This window comes from Taeniopygia guttata, chromosome 2 (genome assembly GCF_048771995.1).
Source record: "Taeniopygia guttata chromosome 2, bTaeGut7.mat, whole genome shotgun sequence".
NCBI lineage: Eukaryota > Metazoa > Chordata > Aves > Passeriformes > Estrildidae > Taeniopygia > Taeniopygia guttata.
Window position 1 is genome coordinate 72,196,787 of NC_133026.1, and position 22,541 is coordinate 72,219,327.

General features: G+C 40.5%; 1 protein-coding gene across 12 annotated transcripts in view; it reads right to left on the reverse strand.

Moving 5' to 3' along the window:
* SLC66A2 (solute carrier family 66 member 2) overlaps positions 1-22,541 on the reverse strand; it is a 100,462-nt gene that overhangs the window by 64,728 nt on the left and 13,193 nt on the right. For 9 of the 12 annotated variants that reach the window (XR_005979600.2, XM_041714614.2, XM_072924205.1 and 6 more), the window contains exons 4-5: positions 20,221-20,274; positions 19,721-19,762 (exon numbers count right to left, since the gene is read on the reverse strand). The exons of 1 other annotated variant lie outside the window; for it this stretch is intronic. Coding sequence is in view for 10 of the 11 variants with exons in the window: in XM_041714614.2 (XP_041570548.2) it covers positions 19,721-19,762; positions 20,221-20,274 (96 nt within the window). In the remaining variant the exon portion in view is untranslated. The remainder of the gene's footprint in view (positions 1-19,720; positions 19,763-20,220; positions 20,275-22,541) is intronic. 2 more of the 12 variants (XM_030265611.4, XM_072924204.1) reach the window with 1 other exon arrangement.

The following is a 22,541-nucleotide window of genomic DNA, read 5'->3' on the forward strand; positions in this document are numbered from 1 at the left end:
AGCTCTGTATTTGAAAGGTAGAGTGAAAGCAGCATGAACAGCTTTAGAAGCCATGTAACTCACAAGGAACACGGACCCCAGGAGGAAATTCTCCTCTAAAGTTGCAGCAGTGGCAGTGAAATGGAAAGCCCAGGGAATGTCATAGCAGAGTTTTGATGGCTCTGGGCAGCCTCTGTTTTCACTACAAATACTCCCAATTCTGCTCACCTCCTACACCAAGAGCATCAAAAACCCTAGAGCAAGTCAAACTAAAGAAGTGCCCCAACCCTTCACCCTCAAGCAGAGCTGTGAAGTCAGGTCTTCACTCCCAACCGTGCCAATGATGGAGGTGGCAGATAACAGATAAGATCACTCTTCTTTTGGCCAGATACGCCTTTCTATGCTAACTATAGAAAGAGACTAATTTTTCTGACAGCAAGATAAGCAGGAACTATGAGAATGTCACAGCAAGAAGAACATGTAGTACCAAGTTTCTATTTCTACAATAATTTTAACAATATTTTACACTATCATCTGCATAGTTTATCAAAGATATCACCCACAGCCCTAGCAGGCAATATACAAAGGCCTCCAAAAAAGACAAAAAATTGAGTAAGTCAAGCATTGTAGAGCTGGCAGCCTTGGCTCTAAAATTCTTGTAGTTGGGAGTTATAAACTCTATATTAATACAGTTTAATTTATTTTGAATAGTACTGAAACTTATTCTTTGTAGCTTAAGTCTCAGAAGATATCAAGACTACTATAAAACTAGAAACAATATGCCCTTTCTCATTTAAAGATTGTAATTAAAGAAATGAATAAAAGTCCTTCTAAATATTACAAAACCCAGCTGTGCATAAGACCAGATGCAGTTTGACTCAGATTCCACCATGCCAGAGATTACAATGCCAGGTTGCATGTATAATGCAGCAAGTTATTCCCAGAAACTCTGGAATTAACTGCCAAGTAAGACTTTAGCACCATTTGAACTGCAGATGTCTGAGAAAAATGCTGGTAAGTGATCCCTCTTTTTCAGCCTTGTCTGAGCTTTACTTGCCTGAGACCCTATCTCCTCTGTTGTGAAGACACCACAGAAAGAAGCATTTAGGATTTTTTTTCAGACACCCAAGTCAAGACATGCATAAATGCATAAAGAAGTATGTACACAACACAAAGCTAAACACTCTTCATAAAAATACAAACTCATCTCCTCATTTAGGAATTTTGGGGGCATGTTTAATCCTTGTTTCCTAGGTAACCCACCACCAGTCAAGACAAATTCTAGCCCCCAAACAGGCCGTAGTAATTTAGCGTCTAAGCAGAATAATGCCCTCTGCAGCTGCCTCGTTTGCTAAAACAATGTTGCCTGCTAAACATCTCTAGGCTATTACCTCAGTAGACCTCAGAGTAACCCATTTCAGTATTGTTAAGTGAATACTTTAAAGTTATCACAAGCATGGAGGAAATTATAGGAGGCTTTCACCTCTTGTTTTTCACTTGCCTCTCTCCTCTGCCCAGTCCCTGCTACACATAAGAAAATGTCAGACAAGTTTTCTTTAATTAGCTGAACTGCATTACAAAGATGCTACTATCTCAAAATAATGGCAGAGTCTACTCCATTTCATAGAGCTTCCTTTCAGGTATCTATTACAGTTAATAAGGTAGGCTGGTGAAAAAGAATCCCATATTCAAAAAAAGAAATTGCATTTCTCAATTTTTTTTCTATGCTAGAATAAAAAGAAAGACTTTGGGAAATCTGAGGAAGGATGAAGAGAGAGGCAGACATACAGATGGGATCTGGGAAATCAGTTTAAACTTTTAATGTCTCTGATTTGAATTAAGGACCTTTGACATAAGTTTTTCCATGTCCCATGGCAGCGGGTCATGAAGCTATTACCCACTCAGGTCTGGAAGCATCTCCTATATTCTGACCAATTTTGACCAAATTCATTAACATAATTTATGTTTTTGTGTTTGTGAAGATGTGAACATTCACTGGTAACAACCTTTATCACCAACAACCAATTTACAAATTTCAGGCCATCAGTAGCAAAAAAAAATCTCAACTTATAACTTCTCATCCACTACAATAAACATCATTTAAGTGTAAAGGTGACTATGGAAATTCATCTGCTATTTTAAAAAAACATATATATATATATACATATATAGGTAGATAAAGCTGGCAGTTATTCCAATCTTCATGCAACTTTCTAGGGAACAGGGAATAAAAGGATTTCTGGTAGCAGGCTTTCCAGAATCTCTGTGCTTTCAGTGTCCCCTCACAATCATTAAACCAAAGCTCATCCTATTTATAACAAGTCTGCACAAATCTAAATTACTGTATACGAGCAGAACAGCAGGAATTTCCATTGCACTAGCAGAAAGAATTTAAGAATTTACAGGATGGGAGATCAGTAAAGAGTTTCATTTGAGTGCCTGCAGACTGCCTTACTGATTACAGCACTTGTAACTGGAGGAGGCAAGGGAGACAAAGCTTTCCTGAAACAGAACTTCCCCTTCAATTTCCTAGCTATTTACTTTGACCAAAGATAAATCCCTGTTTTGACAAGAGCAGTGTTTTCTTTATGTAAGGTGCACTTCTGAATATGACATTTTCTGAACACCGTGTGCCTGCAGTTCAATGCTCCAAAGCTAAAAAAACCATCAAGATATAGATCAAAGGGTAGCTGATTTAAGTAAGTGGCTCTGTAATGAAGAGTTTGGTGGTGACATAGGTGTGCATTCACAAATTGTTCCCATTTCCCAGCAGAAGTTTAAGCTCCTCTTATCCCTCTCAATCTCTAACAGGATAACTCTTTAGTTCCCTGAAGCATTTCCCACTGAAGCCACAAAATGTGTGCTTTTTAAGCCTGCATTTTAAGCAAGATTGGTTCACTTATTTGGTTCAAAACATAATCCCAAAAACTGTTCTGTCAGTACAAGTGAGGGGGCGAGAACAAGGCGGGGGAAAAGAGGATCAAGAGTATCTTCAGCATTGCTGCAAAGCATCCTGGCACCCAGCCATTGCTAGAGTCAAAAGACTTTGTCTATTATGCCCCTTTAGAAATATTTTTACTTTTAAAAAGGACAACAAAAGACCTTCAAACCAAAACAGGCAGAAGAGAGTGCACTGAAAGTGTTCACCAGAGAGATGAGTTTGCCGCCACAGGGCAAAGTCCTTTCATCCCTGGCCAAGTGATTCTGGGATTTGCCCTCCACTGCTGTTGTCCTTTTCACACTGTGTACTCAGAAGTGCAGAGGATGTGGAGAATGATGACAGGTGAACCATAAACAATGAGCTGCAAACAACAATCCTACCCACAAAATCCTCATTGCATTTCTGATTCTGCTGTGAAGAAATAGTAAATTTCTTTCAAGAGTGGCAAGTTATTTAACATCTACTGTACACAAACATTAAATTCGTGTACAAGACTATTTTAAGCCATTTCCATATTAAGTTTGCTCTATTCCCTGAGTGCAGTTACTTGTTCTACTACAACCTACTCTCAACAGGGGGTGAAGAAAGGCATTAGGGAGTAAATAGCATCTCTGAAGACACAGTAAGAAATCTAAGGCAAAAGACATTTTCTTAAAGTAACTGCTTCTGATTTTTACATGCCAAGGGGTGTAAAGACAAGAAAGGGCAGCAATGGAAAACACTGACATAAGCAAGGAGTCACTGCAAGTTTGTCATGGTTTGTATAAATGGACAAAAAAAAATGAGGGTGATGGGAAGCAGAGAATTTCAAGACCAACAACTGTTTTTTTTTCCAAAGGCTATACAGACTGCAGATAAGGAGGGGAAAAAATTTACCTACCAACAACTGCAGTTTGTGACACTTCCAAAGCAACCTACTAAAAAGCCACTTTAAGAAAGAAGAGGATGTCATAATTTTTCTTATCATGGAGATAAATATCAGGTTTTAAAGGTTAGCTACACACACATGCTCACACAAAAAAAGCACAGCAAATTTGTAAGGGCTACTGAAGTGTATGTAATACCAAGGCAGTCTGTGTATTTTAGAAACAGCAGCACTGGTCCTGATTTTGATGGGAAAAAAATCCTGACACTCATACCTTACGCAAAGAAACAGAGATGTTCTGAATATTTAAAATATTCCATCTCCCAAATTACCTTCAGACTTCTGAGCTGCAATGGGTAATAGTAAAAAAGACAGCTTTAAGCAGCTTTTAAAAATAAAAAAATGTTTCCATGAAATACTCAGGATCTGTCTTCCTTTCACAGATTTCTATTCCTCCATGGAATTGGTCAGGATGAACAAAACCCTTTTTTGTAAACGTACAGTGCAAGTAAAAATAAATCTGTCAGAACGGAATTCTGGGATTTGGAATCTTTCCCCCACCCATGGGAGGGGACATAGGATCCTGATGCAGAGATGTAATGCATACTGATCACAGAGCAGAGCAGAGAAAGTAGGGCACATAATAAATGCATGTGAAAGGGGACCTTCATAACTTCGGGAATAATGAAGTTGAACTTCAGGAGTTGTTCCCACCTATAGTTGTTCCAGCTATTTCCTTCCCACACGGAGGGAAACATGCTGTTTACTAGTAATCCAAGTGTTAGGCAGGAGACTGTGTACACCCTGCCCCTCACCATAAATTCACAATTCACTAAATACAACACCTTTTCTGCTGCTGATTTGAGACCATACAGGAAGCAGCTTCTCATAAAGATCTGAGTTACATCCTTTCCTCCCAACCTCAGTGTTATGTCATCTCCTCCTACAGACAGAGACTGAACACCATTCTCTTAGTTACAAGATAACATTCTGAAGCCTTCTGATGAGGTCTGTATTTTCCAGCCTATTAACATCACTTTAATCACTAGTGCATAGCTCTAGTGAGTCAAATACTACATCTGAAGAATTACTGACTGGTGCACTGGAGCCAGATCTTAGAAGGCTTTGTCTACTTCTGCAAGAACAATTTTTATACTTTTTCAGTTTTGCTTAGAAAAAAATATCTCATTTTTTCTAACAAGAAGAAACTGATTGGAGCTGAGTAACATCTGCTTTGTTCTTGTGTCTTTGAATAGAAACTGAGAGCACAGAACAATGAGAAAAAAAGAGTAAATTAATTTTATTAAAAATCTATCTGAAAATAATACCCACTTCACTTGTTTTTTTAAAAAGAAACATTTCCACAAAATGAACCTTCAGAACAAACACTGCAGTTCATTTACATTTCTCTAATTTAAATTAAGTCATTTTGCACTTCTATTTTAAATCAATTTTCAACCCAAACAGCTTGCTATAAGTTACAAGTAATGCAATACTTGACCATTTAATTAATATTTTAAGATTATAAAAAATGTAATTTAAACAGATCATTACTAAAATAGTTATTCTATTTACACGGATCACCACACGAACCAAACTTTCTTTAGTAAAGACACAAAATAATTTATTTTATTACCATATTTCTTGTTTGGTAATTTAAATCATTATTTGCAAAGGTAGATCCAACACTAACCTTTCTTTGCACTAAGAGGAAAAAAACTTACACTTTCCTTATCAGCTTTAATGAAGCAGAGTGGTTGGAAGTGAAAACGAGATGGTTTGGGCCTTGAAATGAGAACAGCAGCTAGTGCGACATGACTCTGAAGTGAATTCAGGAACTGGTATGACCTACAAAATAATTCTTCCACCTTAATTCTGCCTGTTCCATGACACAATGTCTTACACAACCCTCCAGCAGTCCTGGCTGCAATCTGGAATGTGGCTGTAAACCATCACTGCTCTACACTGTGCTGTCACACCTCTAAATGTCTAAATAATTTGCCCCAATATCTAATGCAACCTGAAATAATCTACATCAGGTGCATACAACAGTAAAAAGTATCAAGCTGGAAGGCACAGGGAAGATGATGTACTGCCTGTCTCTGAAAGCTGACCATCACATCTCACTGCAGATGACCATAGTGGATGCATAGGCCAAATCTGCTCCACCGCAGCATTCCCATCAAACAGCCTTCCCACTTAGGGCCAAGGTCTGCACCATTTCCCATAACAATGCCTACCACCCCAGCACACAGGCGCAGAATTGACAAATAATTTGTAAACAAGTTTCTTCTCTTGAGCATTCTTAAATCACTCTTTGGGCATCTGATAACTGCCAAACATCAGAAGTGACAAGTTGGCATCCACACCAGAAAGCTGTTTGGTTTAGTGTTTGCACTTCAGCACACTTTTGTTCATAGAAAATTATTCCAAAAATAAAAACAGATAAAGCTAGCTGTGAGCTTACTATTGCAAAAGAAAAACAGTAAGTAAAACTTACAAGGCAGGCAGGTTTGCCTGACACAGTGCTGATCTCAGCACCACAGAAGGCAGTATTCATCTCATCAGACTTGAGCTCTGGAGTCCAGTCCACCATACTGAGCCTCAGATTCAGGCCCTTCGCAATTCACGGGGAGAGACTGGCTTGCCTTCAGCTTCTGCAGGCTACTCAGCAAGTCATGGATAGACCCAGACAGGATGCCTTTTTCTGTTATGGAAAACACTGAGATTTCAGATGTTTCTCCATCCCAAGCCAGGAAAAAAATCACATTAACATTAAAAGATGGCATCTAGCAGTACCTAAACAGCCTAAAGGGTTAGGATGCAGGCTTCAGGCTCCCACTGAGGGCTCTCTCTCCCCTTGGCTTACAAGAAATCATCAGAGCCACTTTGCTCACACTAATAAATTCAGAGTTATCTGTGCAAGCAGGAGCCTCCACCTCAGTTTTTCCTATCCTATCCAAGTGTCATGATACTGGCTTTATAGCCTGTGTAACTGGAGCGCTCAGCTCCAGTCTTTACAGAGCTAAAAATATTCAGGGCAAGAGACAGACACCAACTAAATGGGCAATGAGGGCTAAACAGAGCCAACTGCATGCATCTTCTTGTGGTGGCAACAGGGGATCAAGAACACACAGGAAAGAAGGAGCCCCTAAGCCCCCTGCCCTAATTCATCCTTGCTGAGCATTCACGTGGGATACAGAGTACCTAGGTACTACTGCTTCATTTTCCTGCTTCAGAGATGGGACACAAAATAGGATTTCCTGTGTCATCTCTTAAAGGCAAGCAGACAAGGGAGAGTGTCTAAGATCTCTCTTCTCTCTCACTTGAAACATCCTCCTAGAGTTTGAAAATCCTTTTCCAATGAACATTTGGTGTATCGCTGCTTGCAAAGTGGGAGTGTGCAGTGGAGAGAAAACGGGACTCTTTTCAGAAAATAAAGCTATCACAAATTGTTTTCTGTCCAGGATGGTCAGTGTACTGCATTACAGGCTAAAAGCATGATATTTGTGTCAAAATAGAAAAGGGTTTATTTTGTTTTCTGTTCATACAGCAATGAAAATGGCAAAGAAATGATGTTTCAGTGATAAGTGCTTTTCAATCTCCAGCATCAGGAAATACCTTGTTAAAATGGCATTATTTATAAGAGCTTCAGAAGTATTTATTTCTTTATTTATATTCCCTATTTCTAGCTTACTAGAAACTAGTAACTTGCATATTTTCAGTGATTTTTAAATAAAGCTAAAAAAAAACATATAGGACATAAAATGTAGTGAAAAAAATCCATCAGGCTGTGTAGAACAATCACATTGTACCTTTAGCATTACCTCCACATACAGTTCATAGAGCAGATTATGACAGCTTAGACATCCAATGTCACACCCACCCCATGCAGCATTTTAACTGGGACCAAGCTGCCACCCTGCCCAGCACTTCAGGTTGCTTCATTGTCCATTCCTCCCACTGAATACAGCAGTGGGTATGGTTATCTCAGCAGCCTCATTTCCAACAAAAGGCCCTAACATATCAAATGAGCTTTCCCAAGTGACAACATCTGGCTTTCCTAGGGAGTATGGTTAGAGAGTCAGTAGCAGAAAGTGAATGCTTTGCTATGTCCTATCTCCTGTACATGACAGAACTCTAATATTGGCAGATGTTGACTCTGATGACGTATCCATTTGAATTGCTATTCCATACCACCTACCCAAATGCAAAGATAAGGTTATTTAAAAACTCATAAAATCTACAAAATCTGGATCCTAGATCCTAGTTCCAGAATTATAAAAATGTGCTGCAACCAGGAAGTTTCCTCCCTAGCAAGCTGTCTAGACAATCCATTATGTCTGAGCAGGCAGCACTGGGCAACAGTGCTTCTTTAAGCACACACCATGCCAGCCAGTCACTTAGGAAACTAAAAAAGCAAGCTACGAATGCATCTGTACTAACAATTAGAACCTCCTCAGCCTGAAAGTTTATTCTGAAGTCTGTGGGGAGTTGAGTCACACTTCAGAAATTTCTTCATTTATTTCTTCTGCATTGAACTGGCAACTTGGCCATCATCTAGAAAATCATAATTTCTCTTCTCACTTTTTTGCTTACAGAAACTGAAAGAGAGCTGGCAGGCAGCAAAGCAGGTCATCACCATGAAAGCCAGAGAGCTAATTGTCACCACGGCACTAAATTCACCTCTTGCCTTCTTGCATTAATAATGCTTTAATGCGCTTTCACTGGTGAGGTCTGCCCCCTACAGCTCCTCAGCCCTACTAGCAAAGCTGAGGGAGTGAAGCAGTACCCAGGAACAGGAAAGCAGGAGCTTAGGACTACCAAAATTTTCAAGTGACACAGACAGGATGCATGTGGGGGTGTCGAGGCTGCAGGCTTATGTCTTTGCAAGGTTAGTCCATCGTCTCTGAAAGATCATGGTGCTGGGAGAAATTTTTTATTACTGGGGACAGGGGGAAGGAAAGGTAAAATAAATCACACTTATCTCCAAGGAGGAAACCAGGGAACTACAAGCCAGTCAGGATAACCTCATCCCTGTGATGGTTATGGAAGAAGTCCTCATGGAATTCACTTTAAAACACAGGAAAGATAAAGTAACCAGGACAGCCTGCGTGGCTTTACCAAGCACAAACTGCAATTGACCAACCTAACCTACGCAACAACTTTCCAGTATCTGAAGGGAGCCTACCAGCAATTAGAGAGGGACTCTTCAGCAGCTGCAGTGATAGGACAAGGAGTAATGGGTAAAAATTGAAAGAGGGGAAAATTAGGTTAGCTATTAGGAAGAATTTTTTTTTTACTGTGAGGGTGATGAGACACTGTAACAGGTTGCCCAGGCAGACTGTAGATGCCTGGCAAGTGTTAAAGGCCAGGCTGGATAAAACCTGAGCAATCTGGCCTAGTGGGACACATCCTACCCACTGTGGTGGGATTGGGACTACATGGTCTTTGAGGTCCATTCCAATTCCTTAACATTCTATGAATTCATGGTTTAAAGAGCAAGAGGAGAGCAGTAGGTGTTTTTTAAAGTGCCTTTAACAAGACTGCTGACAGTCTCTTGCAGTATCTTTATTAAAGAATTACCAATTGGTTAGTGGACAATAAAAAAGGCAGAAAACTGGCTGGATCATCAGGCTCAAAGAATTTCTCCTCTCAAAGGAAAAACATACAATTTACAACCAGTTACAAGGCAGCCCACAGTGATTAATACTAGGGCAAATGCTCTTTAGTATCATTCATTAACAACCTGGATGATAGGGAGTTCATGAATACCAAATTAGGGAGAGTAACCAATAAACAACTTCATCCCAATACGAAGCAGAAGGGCAGATCCTGACCAGTGTCAGGACATCAGGAAACAGCATGAAGTTGTGTCACCCGAGGCTTAATTTTGGTATTAAGAAAAGGTTCTTCATCCAGAGGGTGGTTGGGCTCCTCTGAAAAGTGGTCATAGCACCAAGCCTGACAGAGTACAAGAAGTGTCTGGATAACAGCCTCAGGGTCACAGTGTAATTTTTGGGGCTGTGTTCTACAGGGCCAGGAGTTGGAATTCAGTGAGCCTTGTGGATACTGTCCAACCCAGGATATTGTATGATTCTACGATCTGAGGACAGCACAGTTATTCAAAGGGATCTTAGTCTGAGGATATGGGCTGACAGGAATACCATGAAGTTCAGGGTTACTGTGCAGCTGGGAAGGAGGAACCACAGTACTGGTGCAGAGGGCTGACTCACTAGAGAACAGTTTCACAGAATAGCAGAGGGTAGCATGGCAGCCAATTTGAGTACGAGTCAAAGTGTACACCCATAGTAAAGGCACTCAATCACTTTCCAGGTTGTATAGTTGGGCAAATGTGTGGCAAGCAGATGGATTGACAAGTTTATTCCTCTCTACTCAATGCCCACAAGACATATTATCTGCAGTAATGCATTCAAGGCATCCAAGTACAAGAAATGCCTACTGGAGCGCACTCTCAGCAATTTCACAGATGACACCAAGTTGGGTGGGAGTGCTAATGTGCTGGAGGGTAGGAAGGCTCTGCAGAGGGATCTGGGCAGATCTGAGGCTCAATAAGCTTAGGCCAAGTGTGTGACAGTCAAAAGGCCAAATGCCTTCAGTCACAACAACGGCATGCAGAGCTACAGGCTGGGACAGAGTGGCTGGAAAGCTGCCTGGTGGAAAAGGACCTGGGGGTGCCTGTCGGCTGTCAGTTGCTGAACAGGAGCCAACATGTGCCCAGGTGGCCAAGAAGGGCAATGACCCTGGCTTGCATCAGCACCAGCAGGACCAGGGCAGTGCTAGACCCTCTGTACTTAGCGCTGCTGAGGCCACATCTCAAGTTCTGTGTCCAGTTCTGGGCCCTTCACGACAAGAATGTGCTGGAGCATGTCCAGAGAAGGGCAATGGAGCTGGGGAAGGCCTGGAACACAGGTCTAATGAGGAGCAGCTCAGGGAGTTGGGAGCATTTACCCTGGAGAAAAGGAGGCCCAGGGGAGACCTTATCACTCTTTACAACTTACCTGAAAGGAGGGTGTAGCCAGGTGGAAGTCAGCCTCTTTTCCAAAGTAATAAGCAGTAGGATGAGCAGAAATGGATTCAGGTTGGACCAGAGGAGGTTTGGATTATATATTAAGAAAAAAATCTTCACTGAAAGGATTTTCAAGCACTGGAACATGCTGCCCAGGGTAGCAGGTGACCACATGTGAAGGAATTTAGAAGATTTGATGTGATGATTAGAGACATCGTTTAGTGGTGGATTTGGCAGCACTGGGTTAACAGCTAGACTTGATGATCTTAAGGATCTTTTCCAACCTAAATAATTTTATGATTCTATAAATGAGCCTCACAGAGGTCCACCAAAATAATTAAAGAGATCAGGTATACACTGTACATTAAGAGGCTAATAGGACCCGTTCAGCTTTAAGAGAAGGGTTCTTGCTGCCTACAGCTGTCTAAGGGGCAAGTGGATCATGGAGGCAGGCTGTTCTTGAAGGCACTTGGAGACTTGAAGGCCCAGGAGATAACAAGACACAAGGTACACAGGAAATTCCAATTAGATGGAAGTAAAAATTTTATTATCATGAAGACAGACACTGGCACAGGTGTCAGAGAGGTTGTGGAATCTCCATCTCCGTAGATACTCACAACTCACCTGGACAAGGCCCTGAGCAACCTCATGTAACTAGACCTACTTCAAGCAGGGAACTGGATCAAATAACTTCAGAAGACACTTCCAAGCCAAATTTGAAGAATGAAGCTCACCATTCAGATCTAGACGTGACCAAGTTTACAACAGCATGTGACAAGCTCAAGAGGCAGGCAACTGCAAAATCTTCTCACCTCTACCAAACCAAAGCAGCAGCTTTGCTGCACATGTGCTCCCTGATATGAAGGGTGAGCAGACAAACTAGTTGTCTGAACATTTAGATTTCATTGCTGATATTATTAAAGCATCTAATAATTCTGGTTCCCACCAAGAAGGAAAATATTTTTTTCAATATCTTTGTTTATTTGCTATTTCCTCAGCCTACTCTCTGAGGTTCCATTTTAGTGGCTCAGCAGACAAGTTTTGGAAACCCCAGAGCACCCTCATGTGGATAGATGTTGCTAGCAGTTCTCCTTCCTCTGAATTGTGTGAGGCACAAGCAAAATGAACATTTTATTCACGGGTTTATCTCTCCACCACACCACCAACTGGGCATGGTTCTTACACCATAAATAGTATTTCTGCTGTCACACAGCTCTCCAACAGACCCTGTTTCAAGCCTCTTCTTCCCACCAGAGTAGAGCTGGATGACAGGCCTGCCAGATGGCTGGTCAGGGACATCAGCCACCCTGAGCAGCACACTCCACAAACACGGTGCTGAACCTTGCTCCTGTGAACCTCTAGGTATTATTGCACATGCCAGGCTGGGGAGCAACCTTCATCACCTCTCTTCTTTTCTTCCCAGACTGAAAAACAAGTTTTCCTTCAACTTAAGGTAACATTGAAATTTTTTGGTAGCAGATAAAAGATTTTTTTATTTTCCCTCATTCATCTTTTATTCCTTTTTTTTTTTTTTTTTTTTTTAACAAAGGCTGGGAGAACAACAGCTGCACTGCTTCTTTCCAGCTCTCCCAACCACTGCAGTGTGCTCCTCGTGCTGCACAGCAAAGAAAAGGCCCTGACACTGTACACACCTCCCTTAGTCCACCTAAACTGTGCCTGCCTGTCCATCCCCTTTTCCTTGAGGCAGATCAGCTTTTGGAACAGGCATGGGTCCTTCACATGCTACACTTAGCTTGGCAGATCCTCTTCAACTATAAACACGAGCACTGTAAACTGCATTAACAAGTTCATAAAACAACAGCCTACCCATATTTTCATGTCAAAGCCATTCAAAAGCAGCAGCAAGGCTGGTGCAAAGAAGGGGTAAAAAGGCTTAGGTCCAAACCTACTACTCCACCACCAAATAACATCTTACTGAGATGACTCTAACTCACAAGAGATTGTACGAGTCTGTGGTTGACTACTTCCCTACCGTCTGTAAGATGAAAACTTAAAGGGAGCTAAATAATAATTTCAAAATGCGGTAGCAGCAAAACCAGAACACTGTCCTTCAGGTTCCCTGCCCTAATAACAATTAAACACAGGTAACACCTTCTCAACTCTGTTTTAGGGATAGAGAATATGTATATTGTTAGATTACCACCAATGACAGAAGCCAAATTAATTAATATGCTATACAAAACATCACAAAGCTAATACAGTTGACAGAGAAAATCACAAATATTTTATTTATAATTCCACAATAGTTCAGATGAGAAAAGCCTTCTGCAGGACATATAGTCCACTCTGTTCAATGGTAACCTATTAAAAATTTTAAAACCGAGGACATTTAACTTTACAAAGTGGTACTTTGAACCCTGATGATTAAAAATGGGTAAATTTTTAAACTGTGAAGAAGAACCAGTTTAACCACAAGTTACTGTATGTACTACAATAAAATACAAGCAAAATGTTGTTGTCCATATTACACAAGATCAGAATAACCCCTTCAGTGCTTAAGGCTTCAGAGGATTCAGTTTAATAATGATAAGAAGTTGCAGGTGGCAGTTCCAATTTCTCAAGTATTTTGAATGAGTATTTTTTACAATACAGCTCTCAAAGCACATGACTGCTGCTGCATTTATTGCTGAATGCAAAATACTTTGTACAGTGTATCAACTCTGCTGGTGCAAAACATGTGGCTAATATGAAATATCCACTAGTCGCCATCTCCCACATACAACTAAGGAGGGAAACATTATTGACCAGATAACGTTTTCATTGTCAAAGGTGTCAACTCCGACCTCTGAGTGAAGCCCAAAAGATTAACATTGCTTTTTAAAGTTGCCAAACAATAAGTCAAGAAACTAAAATTCATCAATGGTTATCAAAACTCACAGACTCTAGAACTGTTGGCTTCATTGCCTACTAAAAATATAACCTGAAATGTAACTCACCCATCCACATTCCATGGTGGGTATTCATTCCATTCTCCATCCTACAGGCAACCATGACCTGGCAGGAGGCAACTATTCTTCCTGCTTAACTGTTGTAAGAGATACACAAGTTAAACTTGGAGAAAAGCAGCTTCCAAACTGAAAGGAGCTTGAAGCTCACTGCTTCTATTTCAGACCTGCGCAAGAACTTGAATAGCTGAAAACACTTTTCCTCCAAGTTTTCTGTTCAAGGACATTACCTCTCTGACTACCAATTCTAGTTTCATCTTAAATTAAGGTAAAATATCTAACTTCCAAAACGAACCCCAAGATCAGTAGAAACCTTTTCAACCATCATTGTGCTAACCAAAGTTATGGAAAAAAAAGGAACCACCTAAATAAAATCTCTCCTCTGAGTTATGCTACCTACTTAAAAAGAAAACAGCAGGTCAGCAGCCAAAAAAACTATTTACCTGGCAGACACATGTCATTCCATTTTCAGATAACTGAAAATGACACACCCAGTAAGAATCCAATATGAAGCATGCTGCTGAAGGTAAGACTTCAACTTGAGAAGGAGTGTGCTAGCATGAAGTAACAGGTGCTCCAGAGCTCTCGTACACTACTAAACCAGAAACCAGAATTAAGAGAGGAGTCCTTGGCATTTCTTGGGCTTGGAAAAAACACTGTGGTTTTTTGGATTTATACCACATTTCATCACCTCACCGTTCTTCAGAGGCAATTCAAGCATCTGTGTTTAGGTAACATAGGCCTGTGTTAAGAGGCACCCTATCAAACATGCCTGAGATTCCTACCCTGTTCTGGAAATAAGCAAATCACAGCTGAGTCTGCCTGTGCTGGCTCACACATTCATCGAGTGATCACAAAAAGTGTAAGCACCATGCTCAGGAGGAAGAAGCAGGGATGTCTGAAATTATGGATTTTGTTTCCCTTACGTCCCATATTGAATTCCTACTTCCCTAGAAATGTTTGGACATATGCCGGCCAATGGAAAGTAGAGAATTAATCCCTATTTTGCTTTGCCTGTATGCACAGCTTTTGCTTCGCCTATTAAAGTATCTCTACCTCAACACAGGAATTTTCTCAGTTCTAGCCTTCTGACTTTCCCCTCCCACCCACTGCAGGGGAGCGAGTGGGTGGCTCTGCTGGGAAGAGCTGCCTGCCCGGGTCAGTTCTCAACATCGGATTATTCCCTATGGCTTAACTATAACTACTGATAAGTCAGCAGTTCATGAATGAACAATACATCAGAGATCAGTTTAAGACTTGGAAGGTATTGCTTCATACTTTACATATCAGTCATACAGGTAATGTCAGTCTCTTCTACTTTTGCTGCCCAGTTCATCCATGCATCCCATGAAAAGAAATACCCTTACGTTTTCTAAAGGTGATGACCTTGACTCTAATGCAAAGCCACCACCTGTCTCTAAGGCCTAAACCTGCTACATGCCATGCATTACAAGAGTGACTTACCCACCTGGATCCCTCACCACTTGCTTTCACAGCACTCAGGCAGGCAGCAAACAGACTGGCCTCATGCCTCCACCTAACTGCAGTGGGTGTGTGTATTTCTGGATCTTTCACCTTAAGGAAACTGCAGACTGCCAGAGGCAGGGATCATAGCTGCTCAAAGGCCTCAACAATCATCCTTTGGGTTTCTCCCTTCCCAGCTGTCTTTCAGAAAGGAAAATGTCTCTCTGGAATATAGAATTTAAATTTATCCATCCCTTTTATGTCTTCTGAATAGTATGCCCTCCTACTGAACCACTTTCAACATTTTCAACAGAACATAAAAGGCCGCAGAACTTTTGAGGCCCATTAGCCTAAGGGGCTGAAGAAAGATTTACCCTGAATGGAACTTCAGAGCCTGAAAGAGAGTATTTACTTGGAAACATAAAACTGGTCACAGAAAACAGATTGATCCAAACCCATTTTTCTAATGTTTTCTGAAAGAAAACTATTTTACTGTTGAACTTGAAATGGTTCAGGACAAATTCCCTATGAAAATAAACAATTTTTAAAATGAAACTATTCCCTATCTGTCTGTAGTTTAGCCAAAAAAAAAAAAAAAAAAAAAAAGTTATCTGTTCAATCTGTTCAGTAAGCCAACAATTTCTAAGCTCCTTTATAAAAAATTCAAGTGTTCTGTTTGGACTGAATTATTCTGAAATGCTTGAATAGTAATGAAAGTAGACCTCCAGCACAAACCCATACCTGTAAAGACAAATTATTTTCCAGATTTGTGTTGGTCTTTTTTGCAACAGCGACTAAAAAGAAAGCAAACTTATGTATTAAAAAAGACACCGATGTTTACCACTTCAGTATTTACTTAAACTTTAAATTGCCCCTATGTGTTTATAATCTCCATTTCTTACTCTCTTTTGTCTCCTGAAAGGTCTAAAAATTGATGCAGAGAAAGACATAGGGAAATGACTGTGCCCATCATACACAGAATTACAACCAAAGTTGCCATTTTCTCAGGCAGAGTAGACCTGAATTCTTCAACAACTAGAACCCCACTAAAAAAAAAAAAAAAAAAAATATATATATATATATATATATATATAAAATATTCTTTTGGCATGCTGTTTTCTCACAGACATGCCATTACAATCCCTTCTCCTGAACATCTTCCCCAAAATACTAACAAAAGCACTCTGAAATTAGTCTAACGAGGATACATATAATCCTGGGGAGGAGGGATAGAAATCCTTCCAAGAGCACTTCCATGTTCAGTTACACACAGACAGAGGCGGTGACACCCCAGCAACAACTCTGCTCTCATCATTCGGGCAGCACAGTGCAGAAGTCAAGCACTTTCAATGAAACCAAGGTCCTGTCCACGACCAGCAAGGAAATCTGTGCCTCTGCCGTGTCTCCAGCTCTGCTCAGGGTGTTGGGGCTGGACAGAGCAGCACATGGTGCATGTTACTTACAGGCCACTCCTGGAAAAACACAGTGCTCACCTGCAAACTGTGCAGGATGCCCATCTGAGCCCAAACAGACCTAGCACTGAACAGAAGTCAGAGAGCTGATTAAATAAAGTTTAGATCCTTCATGGCACACTTAATGTAGTAGTGCTGCTCTAAAATATGTCAACACTGTGGTGGTGCTGGTGCTGGTGAACAACACAAGCCAACAGACACCCTGAGCTAACTAAAGAGAAAAGGACAAGTGTCAGTGAAGTGCGAGTTATTCATCAGGCTGTCACACTGCCAGTGGAAGCATGCAGCAGATGCCTGCACCTGCTCAATTCACATTACTATTTTCTCCTCGTTATTATGCAGATACAAGTCTATAAAGTCAACAATACATACCTTTTTCCCCCTAAAAAATGTTTAGCAGTTTAAAATATTTTGCAACAGATATCTGATGAATCTAAGTTTTTTTCCTGTTTTATTACCACTAGTTTTTATTAGTCATGTTTTAAAATTTAATGTGCTTTGATGATTTTTTTTTGAGTTAAAACCAAGGTTCAGGATTGAGTAATACAGAAAGTGTTAAAACCATCTTCAGAGAGAGAAGGAAATCACAGAAATGTCTTTCCAAATGCTTAACCATCTACTTAGAAGGAAAAAATCCAACAAGTCCCATCCACTTTGAGGCTCACCTCCCACACACCGAAACCACTCTGAAAAACTTTAAACAATACATGCTCTTTGGAGCTATGGTAGTGTTTTGTTACTTCTTTAATGATTTTGTTACCCCAGAAGTTTCCAACACTCACAGGGCTCAAAATATATCTATGGAATTTGTATTTTAGCAAAACAGATTAATATTCACATTTGTTCTAAATCATCTCATCAAGAAACAAGGAACAAGCAAAAACCCAAATTTCAACTCAACTGCACCTCGCTCAGCTTGGCAGTTGCCATGCTACCAGGAACTAGGTAGAACTAGGTACCTGAATTAGAAAACAAAGGAAATAAAGCATTAATCCTTCAGAACTGGAGCTACATCTTTTTAGTCTTTCCTTTGCTAATAAAAAAAAAGGCAAATAATTTTATTTCTGAATGGAATCAGAAAACCCTACCCCCTGGGGCCAACCTTACTGTAAATTTTTTAGGTCACTCAAACTGCAGTAACCTTCCCATATACCCTCAACTCTCTTTCAGTACTGACTAATAAAAAGTCACTTTTCAGAGTCATGTGACAGAGATAAAGGCTTTTACAGATAACATGTGGAAAAACAGTGGCATTAAGTGGTTTCTTGAACTACTGACAATAAAATAAAAAAGCAACCCCAGGGAGCTCAGCAGGAGTTCAGTTCCTATTCAAGGAGAAACACTAAACAAATGCCTCTCTATTATCTAACAAGTTCACCTAAAATTCATTGGTAGCCCAGTACATTTTCAGATTAATTGTTCAACAGCTCTAAAACGAAATAGTTTTCAAAGATCATCTTCATTTACAAACATAATTTACTACATGACCAGAAAAAGAAAATAATATAATAATTTCTGAATCCTAAAAATATACTGAAAAAGTTTTTACACCACTCAATTATTCAAAGGAAATTTAAAAAACAATCAGTTCTTCTTGAGCAGAAGTTTTAATTAAAACTCATTAAAGGACATAATGAGAATGCACTAGCACATGAAAATATGCTAAATATTCCCCTCAGCTAACCTCTTATGTGAGCTTTCCCAGAGCTGTAGCGAAACACAGCACTGCAGGACACAGCTGAGTTAAGCCCTATGTAAATTTAGTGTGACATATGCTGTGACACACAGCACTGTGCACCCCACTCTTTATACCACCAGCACATACTTCTGTATGCACATTATACACAAACAGCTTAAAGCATTTCTAATTTCTTTATAGTAGTGAGAATTGTCATATTTCAGACTTCCCCACCCAGTCTTTAAACTTCTGAACAGTAGTGTAAGGCTGTCTTGTTCCTTAGCAATAATTCAATTCATCCAGTTTTGCTAAGCAACTCCAAAAAAACCTCAAGTAATGCCTATTAAGCTGGATTAAGATGTGTGGTGCTTTATTATACATCTTTTTAGGCTATCAAACTACCAACAAATGACTTTTCAACCGAAAAGACAAGGAAAAAAAAACCTGATTGAAATAAGTAAAAGGTCGTATTAAGTTACTTATTTCTGTTTAATTTTAACCACTTGAAGTTGACAACTGTTTATAGCTCTGAGACTGTAAATAAAGCATTGCTGGAAACTAGTAAAAGACAACAGGAATACAGGCACAAGGAAGACATTGCTAAAACATTACATTCCAATGGTTAGTGCTGCAATCCAACGAGAAAGACCACACAAACTAGAATAAAAGACAAACAGAAAGTAGTGTGATACCAAATCCAGAAAAAATAATGTTTTGAAAATACAAAAGGAAAAGGTGCTTTGCAAAAATACTGGTATAAGACAAACGGATAAATTTCCCAAACATGGATTTTGCACATAAATCTGAAAGGGGAGATCCAGAAGATTAATCAGTAAAAGAGTCTTATTTAACCTAAGCAGGGCTGGCCTTATGGTTTCAAGAAAGCAATCAGGTTAATACCATTCTTGGGCAGTTTCTTAGAGCTAACTCCAGCTTGATTAACTGTGCATTGAGAAATACACAGACTCTCCTTTTGCCACAGTATTGTTCTTCTATGCCCTGGATATTGCCAATTGAGTTGATCCCTCACTAACTCGAGAACTGCAAGAGAACACAGCTGGTACCAATGGAAGATGCTGAATCAGTTCAGTTAAAACCAGTCTGAAAGATGACTTTGGCGAACTTCTGTGTCAGTGTAACTTCTTTGATGCAATACCCCAATTAATTTAAAACAAAATTACAATTAATTGACTAAAACTGTTATTCCATACTATTAAGAGTGGAGAAAGTTCTGCAGGGTTGTTTTGCGCCTAGTATTTCCTGTTCCTTAAGTAAATTAAATGACATAGATTCAAACTCTGAATCTGAAGATTGGAAGCTCTTACCTTGAGCATTACTAATTCCCAGATAGCAATTTTGAGGCTGCTCTATAATGAAAAAGAGAGGAATATTCACAAGGATGCAGGCACTTTGCTTGAATATCAAAGTGAAATATCTGCTGTATATTTCATAGTTTCCTCCAGGCCAAAACTGAAAAAAGGCCAACTGAGTCTGAAGAGGTGGATCTCTCTTTTGTTTGTCCAGCTTGGGGAAGAAGTAAGGAAGACACACAATGTGGTCAATTCAACTGCCTTCAAAGAATTTGTTTCTGAAATAGAGTTGAAAGCATCTTTTCCTCTTTTCCATGAAAGTTAAAAGTGGACAGGTGAAAAATTTAATAAAAAAAAAGACATCAGGTTGTAGTATGTCAAGAAAAGGTAATGTAAACATTCTCTAGAGAAATGATCATGCAATCATTTCCAAAAATGATCACAAAAAGTAGCAAATCATGAAATATGTAGGCAAGGGGACAACTTCAGGCAGAATGGGTTTGTACAGTACATACCCAGATAGGATCTCTTGGGAGGTGCTTTGATTTCTTCATCCTTACTATCTGCAGCTACATAAAAAAAAGAGTTGAAGGGAAAAAAAAAAAGAAGGAAAGACAGACTTTTATGATTAAATGCAACAGTGGTTATTTAAGTTACAGTTTAGTCAGTTAGTACATTTTATTCATTAAAAAATAATAGCCAGACCAAAATATGCCAGAAATTTTAGTCCCCGTGCTTTCTATAAGGCTCCCACCCCACAATGTTAAGATAGGACTGAGCAGTAGGAAATTGCAGAACAGTCTCAGTGCATAACCCAAGAGCAGTGTACCTATGAGGGGAAAATAAAGGCTTAAGAAACAATGAAACAGGCAGCTTGATTCTTACTTTAGACTACATAAATTCTAACTTTTCATGATGTCATGATTTGACCCTGGTTCAATGCCAGTGTCCCCACAAAAATACACCCTCCCCAAATAAATGCTGTGAGATCCGATCAGGAATAGAGCAGAGCAGGCCCAAGCTTAAAAACAAAGGGGAAAACTTTATTAAGCCACTACTACTATAATAAAAGACACACAGAATTCTGAAGGAAAGCCCTCCAAAACACTACTCCTCCCCCCACCCAATTTCCAACAAACCACAGTGAGACAACACCCTGGATTCCTGATCACGTTACCACCCTTCACATAATCAATTCTTAGTTCATCAAGGGAGAGAGGAGTCTCTCCTGTACCACAGACCCCCAGGAAGCACAGTTGCCACCTCTTGTGTTTCCATGTCACACATGGCACCGCCCAGAGAAAATCTGTCAGTGTGACACCCTGCTCTCCATGTCACAGTGCTCTCACCACCGTGCATGGACAGACACTGCTCATAGAGCTCCTTTAAGGATGCCCTTAAGGATGCCTTTAAGGATGCTTTACCAAGGATGAAAAGAACAACAGTTCAGTGTCTCATTTTGGGACCACAGTGCCTCCCATTTTCCTCCTCCCGTGGGGCAACAGAGATCTTCTTCCTCTTGGAGACAGAGGGCACTACCACACTCTCCTCAACTCTTCTCTGTTCCCTCCATTCCTGTGCTGGTAGTTGCTAAAGCAGGTCTCTTGGCTCATCTTTGCATCCCCCTAAAATGCAGTCTCTGTTACAGGAGAAACTGGTGCAGTCTATGGCTATACAAGAAAAGTCCAGCCAAAAGCCACTCCATCATTTCCTCCCACCTAGGATTTTTTCCCCATCTTCTTCTAACATCTCAGGTCCCAGACCATCTCTTTTCTCTTTCAGAAAAAGAAGTAACATTTCACAGGGCTTTCATTGTCCAAGAAGGGGTTAAAAGTCTCACTCCCAAGACAGCTGAAATCCCTGCCCAGAACTCCAACTCCCATGGCTGGGCACCTTCCCCCCTCCTCTCTTTTCTCCTCTGCCAGTTCCCTGTCTCTTTCACTCTCTCTCTCTCTCTCTCTGGGGGAGGGAACAAAGACATCTCAGATTTTCCCCACCTTCCGTCTGCAGGAGCTGGCTCAGTTCCAGTCCTTCACACTCTGGCCTACCTCTCCCAGGCCGCATGGCTTCCCCTCCCTCACCCAGCCTGTGGCTGGGCATGGGAGGTCTGCAAGGCACTCTGACCAGAACCAAAGAGAAAGCTCCCCTGGGAGTTCTCTGCTTTTAACCCCCTGTGTTCTTAGAGGCGTGTCCAGCCTTCAGTAGTCACTCAAAGTGCCAATAGCCATACCTGACCACTGCTTGGCTTGACCCAAACTTCCTGAGAAAACTCACTTCCATGTCAAACCGTGACACATGATCAGAGAAAAGAAGCTGTTACCTCAGCAGCACTGGGTGTGTGGATATGTATGTATTAACAGCTGAGACAGTAGTTGCCTTGCCTCTGGTGGAAAATGCTATTCAAAAATACTGTCACAAAGCCCAACATCAAGGAGAGAACAGACCTCATCCATGCTGCATGCTAAACCTTTTTCACTCTAACCTTCCTCTGCCAGTTGAAAACCCTGTATTACACAAGAGAGTTTTTTAGTGCCAAAACCAAAATTCTTCAAAGGATTAGAGTGCTATAATAAGATACAAGTTACAAAGGAGATTAAGTCAACCAGCAAAACTGGATGAATGGCAAGAGAAAATAATCTTAATGTAAAAAACAAAGGAGCCCATGTTCTACTTGTGGAGTTTGGGCTGCACAAGTACAGAGATGTCCAAGAGTCTCCTTTCAACAAATACTGTCCACTGGTTTTCAGCATAGTTCATACATTCAAGGGGCTCCAAATCTGTCACAACATCTTGGGCATTACTAGAATCTTTGTTGGAGAGGGGTGGGAGAGTGTGT